At 34.1% G+C, this 12,764-nt stretch overlaps 2 protein-coding genes and 1 long non-coding RNA gene across 3 annotated transcripts in view; 2 read left to right on the forward strand and 1 right to left on the reverse strand.

The window, feature by feature from the left end:
* Nucleotides 1–12,764, reverse strand: part of LOC120776070 — a 161,324-nt gene that overhangs the window by 51,537 nt on the left and 97,023 nt on the right. The window lies entirely within an intron of this gene.
* Nucleotides 1–12,764, forward strand: part of LOC120776069 (transmembrane protein 120 homolog) — a 62,627-nt gene that overhangs the window by 35,793 nt on the left and 14,070 nt on the right. Inside the window, exon 4 of the mRNA XM_040106539.1 lies at nt 11,456–11,585. Coding sequence (XP_039962473.1) covers nt 11,456–11,585 — 130 coding nt within the window. The remainder of the gene's footprint in view (nt 1–11,455; nt 11,586–12,764) is intronic.
* Nucleotides 1,385–3,469, forward strand: LOC120776068 (tigger transposable element-derived protein 1-like). The gene is made up of 2 exons (XM_040106532.1): nt 1,385–1,586; nt 1,650–3,469. Exon 2 carries the CDS (start codon nt 1,658–1,660, stop codon nt 3,416–3,418), a length of 1,761 nt encoding a protein of 586 aa, XP_039962466.1. The 5' UTR covers nt 1,385–1,586; nt 1,650–1,657; the 3' UTR covers nt 3,419–3,469.

Consider the following 12,764-nt stretch of genomic DNA (forward strand, 5'->3'; position numbering starts at 1 on the left):
TGTTTTTCTTTTGTAACATAGAAATTCATAAAATGGCATTTATATTAATTTTAATCGTTCAGTTTGTATGGCCGCTATATGCTAAAGAGATCCAATTTTAAAAATTTGTATGCAGTTTGTAGCAATACCGTGGATAATAGTACTATGTGCCAAATTTCCTGAACATATCCTCCCCAATACAAGGACTTGTTGTTGTAGCGGTAAAATTCGGCCGAGTTGACAGTACCTGGACGGATAAAAAAAAAAATCTGGGTCTGTTCCGGTTAAGAAAACCCAACTGCCGTGAGAACGCAGGAACTTGAGAATTCAGTTTGATTGGTTAGTTTGTATGGCAGGTATCGGCGGTTCCGATAAATAAGCAAATTATTGGGCAAAAAAGTTGTGTAAAGTCTGATCGATATCTCAAAAGTGAGAATTTGTAAACTTCTTGGGGTTTTCGACGTTTCCTTCCGAGCGTTACAAACTTTCTGGCAGGGTATAAAAAGTTTGGAGGTCGATGACCGAAAGTGGCTATCTTCCGTTTATAAGAGATTAGTTGCATTAGCTCTCTTAATAAAGCTCAAAGCTATTGAATTTGGCGCATATACATACATATATATACATAAGTAATTTACTTACTTCTTCTGACTTTCTACCCTTCCTAGCCAAAAATAACTAAAGTTTGAGACTGGAATTCTATTCTATATCAAGCTTCGGCCACCTGCACTACTGCATTAGCAAGTTTTTTGTAATATATTCCGTATTTGAAAAAAGCGCTGCACACTCGAATCATGAATACAACCACCCACACATAACACACACGTAAATTTAGTTTATTCAAAATAAGAAGACTTCCAACTACTCGCGGATGCCCAAACATATTATTCAATAAACAAATAAAGCGAAATAAATTTAGCAATAAAATTTGCATGAAAATGAAATGAATTTCAGAAACAATAACAACTAAGAGCCATGCATAAATCCAATACAACAACAGTAATAGCAGCAAGTGCAATTTAAATTAAGCAAATAATATGCTATGCCAAGCTATAGAATCAAGTCAAGCCTCTCTCAACCTTCAACGTGACTCAGCCGTTGTTTGGAGCGGAGAGGCGTCTATTTGTGTTTGGCTTTTGCTTTTTTCACGCAATCAGCTGTTATGTCTATTACACCTAATTCTGTTTTTACACGAATTATTTTTACACGAATTTGAAATAACACGAGTAAATACGAAAAAATATTTATATTTTTACACGACATAATTTGAAATAACACGAATACAAAAAAAACAAAATTACTTTTTTTACATGAATTATTGGATTTAACACGTTTTTTTTCAATGAATTTTTTTCTACTTAAAATAATTCTGGTGTGTATTCTGAGTTATGTCTATGTATGCGTAATTTCTGTTTAATTTCTGTGTAATTTCTGGAAATGCGGGATTCCCCGAATTATTGAAAAAGTAAAAACGTACATAATGTATTGTACACACAATTTAGTTCCTATTTGACAATTATAATTGAAAGATCGTTAGTTTTTGCTGATTTTTAACAAGTGCTAAGTAAAATAAAGTAGAAGCTCATATAATTTTGGTAGACCAATAACAGGTTAGTTTCAAATATTTAATTTTAGATTTTTGCATTTTTGATTAATAAAATATATTTTGGTAGCCATACCCATGTTACATAATTCTCCTGCATTAAAAATGAGGAAAGCGATCAGCTTAGATACCAAAATCAAAATTTTAGATCAACTTGCAACGGGACAAGGCGCAACGGTTGTGGGAAATAATTTCGGAATCCATGAAGCTACTGTAAGAACAATTAAAAAAAATGAAACGGCAATTAGAGCATCAGTATGTTCTGGAACAAAATTAAGTGCAAAGTCATCATCGTATGTAAGGGATGTTGTTAAAGAGAAAATGGAAAAAGCTTTGGTAATCTGGATAGAAGACAAATCCCAAAAGAGAATACCAGTAGACAGACTTGCTATCAAGCAGACAGCATTAAGAATCTATAAACGTATCCAGGAAATTGATCCAGATACATCATCTCAGTCAAAACAACATGCATTTTCCGCAAGTACTGGTTGGATGACTGGTTTTTTAAAAAGACACGCTCTCCACAATATAAAAATTAAGGGAGAAACTGCATCCGCTGATGAATTGGCTGCTAAAGAATTTCCCGAAAAACTAAAAAAAATTATTGAAGATGGAGAATATACTCCAGACCAAGTTTGGAATTTAGATGAAAGCGGCCTTTTTTGGAAGAGAATGCCTAGAAGAACTTATGTAGCAAAATCGCAGAAAACAGCCGGTGGTTTTAAAGTAGCAAAGGACCGTATTACGTTGTTGTTTTGTTCCAATGCTTCAGGAGAACGTATTCTTAAGCCACTCCTAGTACATCGTGCCTTAAGACCACGTTCCATGAAAAGTGTAGATTTCAATAAATTGCCTGTACACTGGATGGCGAACAAAAAGGCTTGGGTAACCAGTGCAATTTTCACAGAGTGGTTTCAGAAGCACTTCATCCCAGAAGTTAGGCGCTACATGAAAGAAAAATGTCTCGAATTTAAAGTTCTTTTGATTCTAGACAATGCACCAGGCCATCCAGTTTTGGAGCACCCAAACGTACAATTTTGTTTTTTGCCGCCTAATACCACTTCCCTTATACAGCCACTAGACCAGGGGATAATTGCTACGTTTAAAACGTATTACATAAGAAGTTCATTTCATTATGTTGTAGAAAAACTTGATAATTATGAGGAATCATCAGTCATAGATGAATGGAAAAAATTTTCTATAATGGACTGCATTAATCAAGTCAAGATCGCGTTAGATTTATTAAAGCCATCAACTTTGAACTCGTGTTGGAAAAATATTTGGCCAGAATGCGTAAAATGCAAAGATCCTGTTATCGATAATAACGCTGAACTTGCTGATATAATAACAATGGCCAATGCAATCGGTGGGGATGGATTCGATGACCTATCGTTAGCAGATGTAGAAGAATTGTTGGTAGTTGAAAGCTTGAGCGAAAATGAAATTATCGAATTCACCCTTGAGACTCGTTATGATAAAGAACATAGTGACAGTGACGAAAGAGATCGTCCAATTTTGAAAGCATCTCTAATTAAAGAAGGTCTTGATCTCGCTACAAAATTAGGTAGTCATTTTGAACAACATGATCATGACGAGGAACGAGCTGCCAAATTTCAACGTGAACTGAAATCATTAATGGCATCTTACAGGGAAGTTTATAATGGGTTAACGCGAAATAAAACTCAATCTAAGATAACTGATTTCGTTCAAAAATCTACTGATGTCCCAACACAGTCGGCTAGAAATGATAATGATCAACAAAATCATTCCAGTGATGGCAGTGATATTGTAGTCTTTCGCAAACGTTTACGTTTATTATCAGACAGTGACAATAAATAAAACTGTTTAATGTTTAAATTTTTCTTATGGTTGTACTTTATGTTATTTAAGTTTTTTGGCAATGAATTTCTGATATTATTTTTTTTATGAAATCTAAATTTTAATTTATTTTATTATAATTTAGTTTATTTAATAAATTAAAACGAAAATAAATTCTTAAAATAACTACAACAATATTTTTTTATATTATTTAGTCTAATTTTAACTTATTTTTTGAGGTCTAGAACCAATCTATTATTTTTGTACTTGGCCAGTATCTTTTTTTACACGATTTTTTTTTACACGAATTTCTCGGGAACCATTCTATCGTGTAAAAACAGAATTAGGTGTATTTACATGTGCTTTGGTATTGGCTTTGCAAGCCTCTGTGTCGCTGAAACTGCCTTCAAAGCTTTTATTTTATTTTCTTTTATTTGCATTTGGTTTTTTGCTTTGTTGTACTTTGTATAGAATTTTGTGACGACAAGCAAAAAAGAATAGATAGAAGAGAAATTGCAATGTCGCGTGATTTTTCCTGAAATAGAATCAAATACAATGTAATATATATTATATAAATATGTTTGTATGAATGTATGCATAAAGCTTAGAGCGCAAAGCGTGCACACTGATTCTCAACCGAGCGCAGTTTATTCGTATGTTCCTTACTATAATACAAGAACAACGACAGTATTGTCTTTCATGTGTATTTTTATACTCCCACAACATGTGGCTACAGAGTATAATAGTTTTGTTCACCTAACGGTTGTTCGTACCAACTAAAAGTATAGTAAAGGGTTATGTACATACATTGTATCTATATCTTATGTTGTCAAATATCTCCCTTCCGCCTTTTTGTCTTTTGAGTTTCGCGGCTATGTATAAAGCGCTACAGAGCTCGTATCTGGCAACACTAAACATCTTTGAAAGGTCTTGACATAACCCACAAAACGATGCTATGCATGATTAGTTTGGATATTAAGTTCAGCAGTTATAGACGTGTAAACATGGAGTTCACTAACGCCGATTTTAAAGTTTTCCTTTGTTAAAGGCAAATCCGCTAGAAAAACGTCCCGTGAAATTAATGGTGTTTTGGGGGAGGGTACTCTATCACTTTGAACTGCGGAGAAATGGTTTCGACGTTTCAGAGCGGGTGAAAACTTGAAAAATAATTTGAATTTCGAAAAATCCTCTTAAGGACATTTTCTTGAAGGGTTATACTATAAAAATATGCAAAACAACAAAAATCGTTTTTTTTTTTGAATTTCTAAACCAGAATACCCCCTTAAGAACTCTTAACACCGATTTGCTTTTTGTAATATTTTCAAGAATAAGAAAGTATGCAGTTTGTAAACCAAAAAAGTCGCAATTTTACATATCTGCATACAATGCATGTTCCTACATTTATCTGTCATTAAACCTGTCGAATCTAATTTATTGATGAGAAGGAATTTTTGAAGCGCTTTTGACGCAGTTTGCGCAATTGATTGTTTACAAAAAACAAAAAATTCGAAGAGGTTAAAGTATGGGTTTGAGGTTGTTGGTCTCAGTGTCGCTCTAGTCGATAAGTTTTAAAAGCATCACAGACATTGTTTAATAGATATATGTATATTTATACGTATATATAAGTACATATAAATACATATGTATGTACTTGTATATTGACACTTGCGACTATTCTAGATATCTGGATGAACTTTTACTTCTTTTAAAAAATATTTGGGTTTAAACAAAAGATATTAAAAAAATTAACTTTCGTTATTTCTTCCCTTTGCTCCTATGGCATTTTTGTTTATACTCTACTGTGCTCTCAGCCACTAGTAACTTGGTATTTACTTTGACAAACAAATATGCATTCCGACCTTTGAGCTGCATTTGTACAAATAATCAAAATAAAATTCGCATTTTTATCTGTCATGTATTTTTATCAGATTTCGTTTGACAAATATTTACCTAGAATAAAAGTGAGAACAAAGTGGAAATAAAACAAAATCTTGGAAATAAATATTGCAATTTGCAGTGCAAAGGTAAATCCAAAATAATTGAATTTATTGCGAATGAATTAAGTAGGAACTAAATGCATATATATAATACATACATACATATATAAGTACCGCACAAGTGTGGTGTGTACTTTTGTACATATATGTACATACATACATACATATGTAGGTAGCACGGGTTGAGCTGAGCGCCTTTTTCGCGATTTCACATTGCAATTTGCGATTTTAATAGCTCGTACACGTATTGCATGCGCCGGCAGGCAGTCAAGCCGTCCCCAAAACCTCAAGGTGGGTCATTAAGTCGAGCAATAAATGATGTAAGTTGTGAAGTACAAAAAAAAAATCAGCTAAATTGCAGCGGCTTGCGTTTTACTCGCTCCTAGCAGAGGCAAACCTGTGAGCAATTGCTTAAGTACACTTTATTGGCTAAGCCAGGCTTGTAAAGCGGATTGCGCTCAATGACCGCTAGCAATGTATTGCTGTTGTTGTTGTCGCACCGGCCGGCTGAATAAATTCAAATTAAAAGTGATTTAAAACAATAAAAACATAGTTGATGTGAGAGCGCGTTTTGTCAGCTGCGATGGGGAGCTGCTGCCCGTGTAATCAAAACAAAGAAGAAAAATAAAAAAAGGAAAAAATCAAAATAATATGCAATTTACGCAATTATCTACAATATTTATTTGCATATTTTGTGCGCACTCGCAGCAGTTTTGCGCTTTGTTATTTACTAGGGTGTTGAGTATGGATATTTGACCGCCAATTCTGTTTTGGTATTTATATTTAGGAATAAAAAATGCTAACTGTAATAAAAACAAAAAAATAATAAAATATAGTAATTTCTATAAATTAACTAAAAGTAAAAGTATTTAAATTAAAAAAAAATTAAGTAAATAATTACGAAAATAGTATTTCTGAAACCGTTAATCTCTGCACGTGTTTATTTTAGTACTTGCGCTATTTTCTTTTGAGTCAGTTGTAAAAACTAGTAGAGTTGCACATGCTGTTGTCACTTACTTTTACCGCTGAGGAGGTTCTGAGAGTTATCAACAAGGCAAAATCAGTCAAATATATTGGTCCTGATGGAATCCACATATTGATGCTAAAGCACCTAGGCTCGACGGAAGTAAGGTACCTCACCAAAGTCCTCGACCTGTCGTTGAGAGTAGTCCCTGAAACCCGCCAACTAAGGGGAGTCCTATCGTCCAATAACTATCCTCTCCCCAGTAGTAAAGACACTGGAGGCCTTGCTATTCCCGACCTTCACGCATCACCTGAGTCTAGCAAACCACCAGCATTGCTGCCACAAAGAGCACAGCACCACCACAGCACTAAGCGTCATAAACGCCTAGATAGTTCACGGCCGACGATTCCCGTACCGCTGGACTTGTGAAAAGCGTTTGATACAGTCAGTCAGTCAGTCAGTCAGTGATCTACGCTTCCTTCAGAACTGAAGAGGCGGACTATGAACTACCTGAGCGGTCGTCAATCATCCGCACTATTTCGAGGTAAAAACTCTAAATTGAGAAGAATTAAACAGGGGGCTGCGCAGGATGATGTCCTCTTCCCGTTGCTGTTTAACTTCTACATCTCGAAACTCCTTCAACCATCAGAGAGAATTTCTATCACCTTTTACGCTGCCAGTTAAGGAGCATAATGAACTACTTTCCAAGCAGTTTCTGGTGGTGGGCTGCTTTCACAGAAATAATTAATCATCCTAATAGGGATTAAGTACCCGTTACAAAAACAACAACATAGTGTTGTCAATAAATAAGAAAGCAGAAATCATAGCTTCATATAAAATAAATTATCCAAACGTCGAAATACTTAGGTATAAATGATTGGAGTTGCGCAATATTATTAAAAGTTATACGAATTTTAATTCTTTAAATCGAAAAATAACCAGGTCTTTAACGAAAATTAGACGGATGTGCATTACTGTATTTTTCCCACCTTAAAGCATTCACCCTATTCAATGGCGTGGGGTGCTATACTTCCCATAGACCTCTTATTATTCTTAAGGATCAGTGAATGCGGACAAACACTTTGGAATTTTGAAGGGAGGAATTTTGCCAACTATTGAACAGCTGTTCGAATACGCTCAAAAAGTTTATTTCCAGACTGATTCAGCCACTTACCATAGAGCCAAAATGGTAACTAAAGCATAAAAATATTGAAATAGATTTTAAAATAATTTATTACAAACGCTTACAGATGATGCTTACGAAATGATTTTTATGGAATTGAGTCTCTCACGTGGCCAGGAAACAGTCCAGATCACAATCCAATTGAGAACTGCAGGCATTATATGAGCAAAAGAATAAGAGAAAAGCGTCCAAAAAGTCTAACATAAAAATCATAGCTCTGTTTGTCTGTCTGTATCTGTGTAGAATGAAAAAATTAATAAAAAGCTATCTTCAACACATTTTTGAATCCATAAATGAATAGTCGCGATGGTTAGGAGGAGGGAGTGTTCTAAAAAATACTAAGAATTTTGTTTAACAAAAAATTTTATTTTGGCTTGTTATGTTTTCTATTGTTATATACAGAACAAACAAAATGTAGAATATGAAAATAACTTATTTAAATATTATATTATTATTCTTAATAAATTTTAGTTTTAGGATTTATTGAGTGTGTGTGCTTGTATTTTTCACTAAAACTTGTGTTATACTATAAGTTTATTATATGAAAATGTTTTACGATTGAAGTAGTTGACTCTCGAAAAATAACCATCTAACTTAAGATAACATGAACCTTAGTTTTGTTATGGACAAAAGTCCGTTTATTTATTTATAAGTATCAGATGATTAAATTTTATTCTTATTTGCCGTAAAAATTATAAAAACTATTAAATAAAACAAAAGCCTCTCACTATTAAGATGGTCTAAACTGGTCCGAAACTAAACTCATATGGTATCATATCTCTAGCCAATCAAATTACTTGATTCAACATTTATAATCAATATTTATTACAATCAGCTGTGCAATAAAGTAGGTTACAGAATTCCCGAAATTGTTTGTGAATACACAGAAGTTATAAATCAAAATGTTTAGTCATCCTCGGACAGTCTAAAGTCCAAAGTAAATTAATCAATCATCAACTTTGTGGGAAATCACTGTAAAGCACTTTGTCACCGAAGCTTATCACGAATGATATTTGTTTATATACAAATATATGTATGTACATAAGTAGTTCAAGCATATATTTTACATTTTACAAAGCGGCAATTGATACGCATTTGTTTATATTAAAACCGACTAATTAATTATACATACATACGCACAAAAGGATTTGTGAACAATTAATCGCTGAATTTTAAAATAAATTTTGTTACGAGCAACACGCCATGAAAGCATGAATATCGAGTGCTAGACGAGAAACTAGACAAAATGTGGATTATGTGCGACAAATAGTGGACAGACATGGATAAACTACGAGTGCCTATCTTATCTTGATGCACATAAACTTAATAACTTTTTAATGAAGATGCATTGTGGTTATGATGAACAAGTGTTTGGGAAATTTTTAAGTGAATACAGGGTGATACGTATGTATATGTAGTTCTTTTTTTTTAATTAAAAAAATTAAAAAAAATTTTTGGCATGTCTGAGACTGCTGAGACCTCAATTAGTGCAGGACTTAAATATCCCACTATGAAAAATACTTTATAATGCATTTACAACGCTGATTTTTGGCCGAAATGGCATACTGAACAACATTTTTAAAGTAAGTGGGAATCTGTGGATATCACCCTGTCGATTCGCAACAAACTGTGGCTTTCATTCTGATGATACTTCAACTGCTTTGGGATTACATGCCAGTTTTCTGTTATCCAGGTGCAAAAGTTTATTTACACTAGTGAAGCTTTGCTCTGTAAGAAAAAAATCGAACAAAATCGTTTAAACAAATTTTCTCAAAGTTGTTCAAACGTACAACTGTGTTCGGAATAATAGCAGTGGCTTTTCAAAATTAAAACAATGTTGTTTTTACACTTAAGAAATTCTGCCCATTTAATTTTTTCTATGCCATCACATTGGCCCAAATATTGCCATTCTCCGAAACAAGGGGGCGAAAAGAAGCTCTTTCACGGACACAGTTAAAGAAAGTTGTGGCTTTAGCCCTAGAAAAGCCATTTTATACCTTAAAAAAATTTAAAAACTAAGATGAGTTAAATCTTGGCATCACTGCTTCCACAATAAGAAAAAAAGTTCAAAAGTCTATGATAGGGGTCCAAGAAAGGTGCCATTACTTAAACTCCGGCATGTTCAGTTTGCTAAAGAGCACATGCGTTGGCCAGTCGAAAAATGGCACAACATATTGTGGTCGAAAACAAAATTTTTTTTATTTGGTCCCCGATAACGCCGACAGTATGTACGGAGGCCAGTAAACGCTTCATTTGATCCTAAATATGTTTCACGGACGGTAACACAAGGAGGTGCCAAAATCAATGTATGGGGGTGCTTCTCTTATATTGGTACAGGTCCGTTATTTTGGATTAAAGAAAACATGGATGCCAAATTTTATGTTGAAATAACGGAGTCGACTATTCGACCCCGCGCCAAATGGAAAATGCCGTTGAAATTGGTCTATCAGCAAGATAACGACCCCAAGCATACCAGCACTTGGCAAAAAAATGGTTTGCTCTAAGTGAAGTTGAGGTTATGGGTTGGCCGGCTCAGTCACCGGACCTTAATCCAAATTACACTATTTTTTTGCTTCATTTAAATGACTGGTTATAACACTGTATTATTTCAAATACAATTGTAAAATATAATTTCGCAAAAACATATAATTATTAATAAATTATAAATGAACTAACTTTTACTTTAACTTTTAGCTATAAAAGCGACTTTTTTGTGCCCTAAAAAAGGTATATTAGATATTCCACGAAGTTCGTAACACCCAGAAGGAAGCGTCGGACCCTATAAAGTATATACATACATATATAAATGATCAGTGTGTTGAGCTGAGTCGATTTAGCCAGGTCCGTCTGTCTGTATATATACGAACCAGTCCATCAGTTTTTAAGATATCCTTTTGAAATTTTGCAGACGTCATTTTCTCTTCAAGAAACTGCTCATTTGTCGGAACTGCCGATATCGGACCACATAACATATAGCTGGCATACCAACTGAACGATCGGAATCAAGTTCTTGTATAGAAAACTTTCACATTTGACAAGATATATTCACGCAATTCGGTACAGATTATTTTCTAAGGCAACTATGTAATCTCCAAAAAAATTGTTCAGATCGGTTAACTATAGCAAATAGCTTCCATACAAACTGAACACATAGTTACTAATAGAAATACACCTGTGAAGAGTATATTAGCTTCGGTGCAGCCGAAGTTAACGTTTTTCTTGTTTTTTTATTACCTTGTGTTGCAAAAGGTTTAACGTTTAATTACAGTTAATTGTCGTCATCAACCGGTTTCTAGCACTCCATGCCAATAAACTTAAATATCGATATTGCTTCTTATCATAATCGATATTTTAGTTTCCTAATGATCCAATAAAAGTTTTAGAAAATATCCGTGCACTTTGCTCTTTGCGCTGTGCGCTGGACGGATAGACTGCATATTTGTTTACCTCTACCGTAAAATGGACTTTTATCCATCCTAAATTTAACGGGCTCAATAAAATTCATAGAACAAACATTTATTTTGATAAGTTGTTGTTACGTGACTTTGAGGCGTCGCCATAATTATGCCGCAAAAATTTCAAAAAATAAAAATTGAAATTTTTCTTGTAATAACCGATGTGCGCCTGCACATATTATTGCACATTAAACGGTTAATTACATTCTGCTTTTATTGCTATTTATGGTTATATATGCATATATTTCCAATTACACGGTCCATTGCAATAAAAAATTATTATTATTGCCGACACAAAGTTATCTACACAAATAATCGGTGTTATTTTTATTTCCCTGTTCCGCTTTCCAAAGCTTTTTGTTTTGATTTTGCTATTAAAAAATGTATAATATTTTTAATTGCATTCACATTAAATTCATATTTCCGTTCTATTTTTTTTGTTTTTTGTGTACCATCTAGATGCAAAACAGCTCAAACGCCGGAAGAGAAGAGCAAAGTGGAGGAATTGAATAAAAACACACTGAAGCGTAAAGCGCAGATACACGAAATCGAACAGTCATTACCCACCAAATCGGGATTATATCTCAAGGTAAGTGTCTAACCTCAGTACATAAATCGAAAATACCATATTATTTGTTCACCATTAATAGAAATATATTTTTAATATATGTCTGCCTTCAATTTTTATTCGATGGCAATAACACTTTCAGCACCTCCTATGTCTGTGTCCAGCACTATCTAGAACTCGCCTTAAGTATTTAGGAGCTTCGGAGATCAAGAGACTAGACGGAGTATAAAGCGTAGATATCAAGTCGCTCTTTAAGTACTTTCTGACGAATACTTCACCTTAAGCTAAACTGAACCTTCATCTGGCATTAGTAAAGATTAGTAGGTCTATGTATAGCGTGATAGCCGGCCAGTATAACCTAATCTAATCAAGATTTCAAAAGCGGGAAAATTTTAAACATGAGGTTACTTTACTTACTCATCAAGTTACTTTACTTACTTTTTTTTAGTTTTATCTCGGTATTGAAATCGTATCAATAAAATAGAAAAAATAAAAGTTTAAAACTCTCTAATAGTGGGCATGACACCGCACCATAAAAAGTATATCAAGGTACAAGTTTATTAATGGGCGTACCACCGCTCACCTTTAGGTGAAATCCAATACCTCAGGAACTACTGGACAAATTTCAACTTAATTTGGCGCATAACATTATCTGAGGTTTCTACGGTACTTCCATATATTATATATATATTGTGATAAAAAAGCTACCGGAAATTGTTTAAAATTTTGTATTTATAACCAATTTTCGTATGCGGAATCGTTGCGAATGTTGCAAAAGACTTACGGTGATTCAGTCTTATCAAAAATACAAGCCTTCGATTGGTACAAAGCCTTCAAAGTCTACCGAGAGATTGTTGGGGACATGCCGCGTTCTGGACGACCTTCGACCTCTTCTACTGATGAAAATATTGAAAAAGCGAAGGATATGGTGCCTGAAAATCATTAGGCAAGTGTTCGAAAGATGTTAAGAGAGCTTGACATCTCTCGCGAGTCCGTTCGAATGATTTTGGTAGATATTTTGGGTATGAAAAGCGTTCTTGCTCGACTCGTTCCAAAAAGCTGATTTTTTTTTCAAAAATAGTACTGTACACAGGTCTCTTTGGACATGCTTGATCGTGCGAATCCCAATCCCAAATTCATGGAGAGCATTTTAACCACCACGCCAAAGCCGCTCAAAAATTAAGGCTATGCTCATTGGAT

The sequence above is a fragment of the Bactrocera tryoni genome, chromosome 4, assembly GCF_016617805.1.
Source record: "Bactrocera tryoni isolate S06 chromosome 4, CSIRO_BtryS06_freeze2, whole genome shotgun sequence".
Classification (NCBI taxonomy): Eukaryota; Metazoa; Arthropoda; class Insecta; order Diptera; family Tephritidae; genus Bactrocera; species Bactrocera tryoni.

Bases quoted from the DNA above. Each gene is read 5' to 3' on its own strand.
- LOC120776068 (XM_040106532.1), top strand. From the start codon at position 1,658: ATGTTACATAATTCTCCTGCATTAAAAATGAGGAAAGCGATCAGCTTA.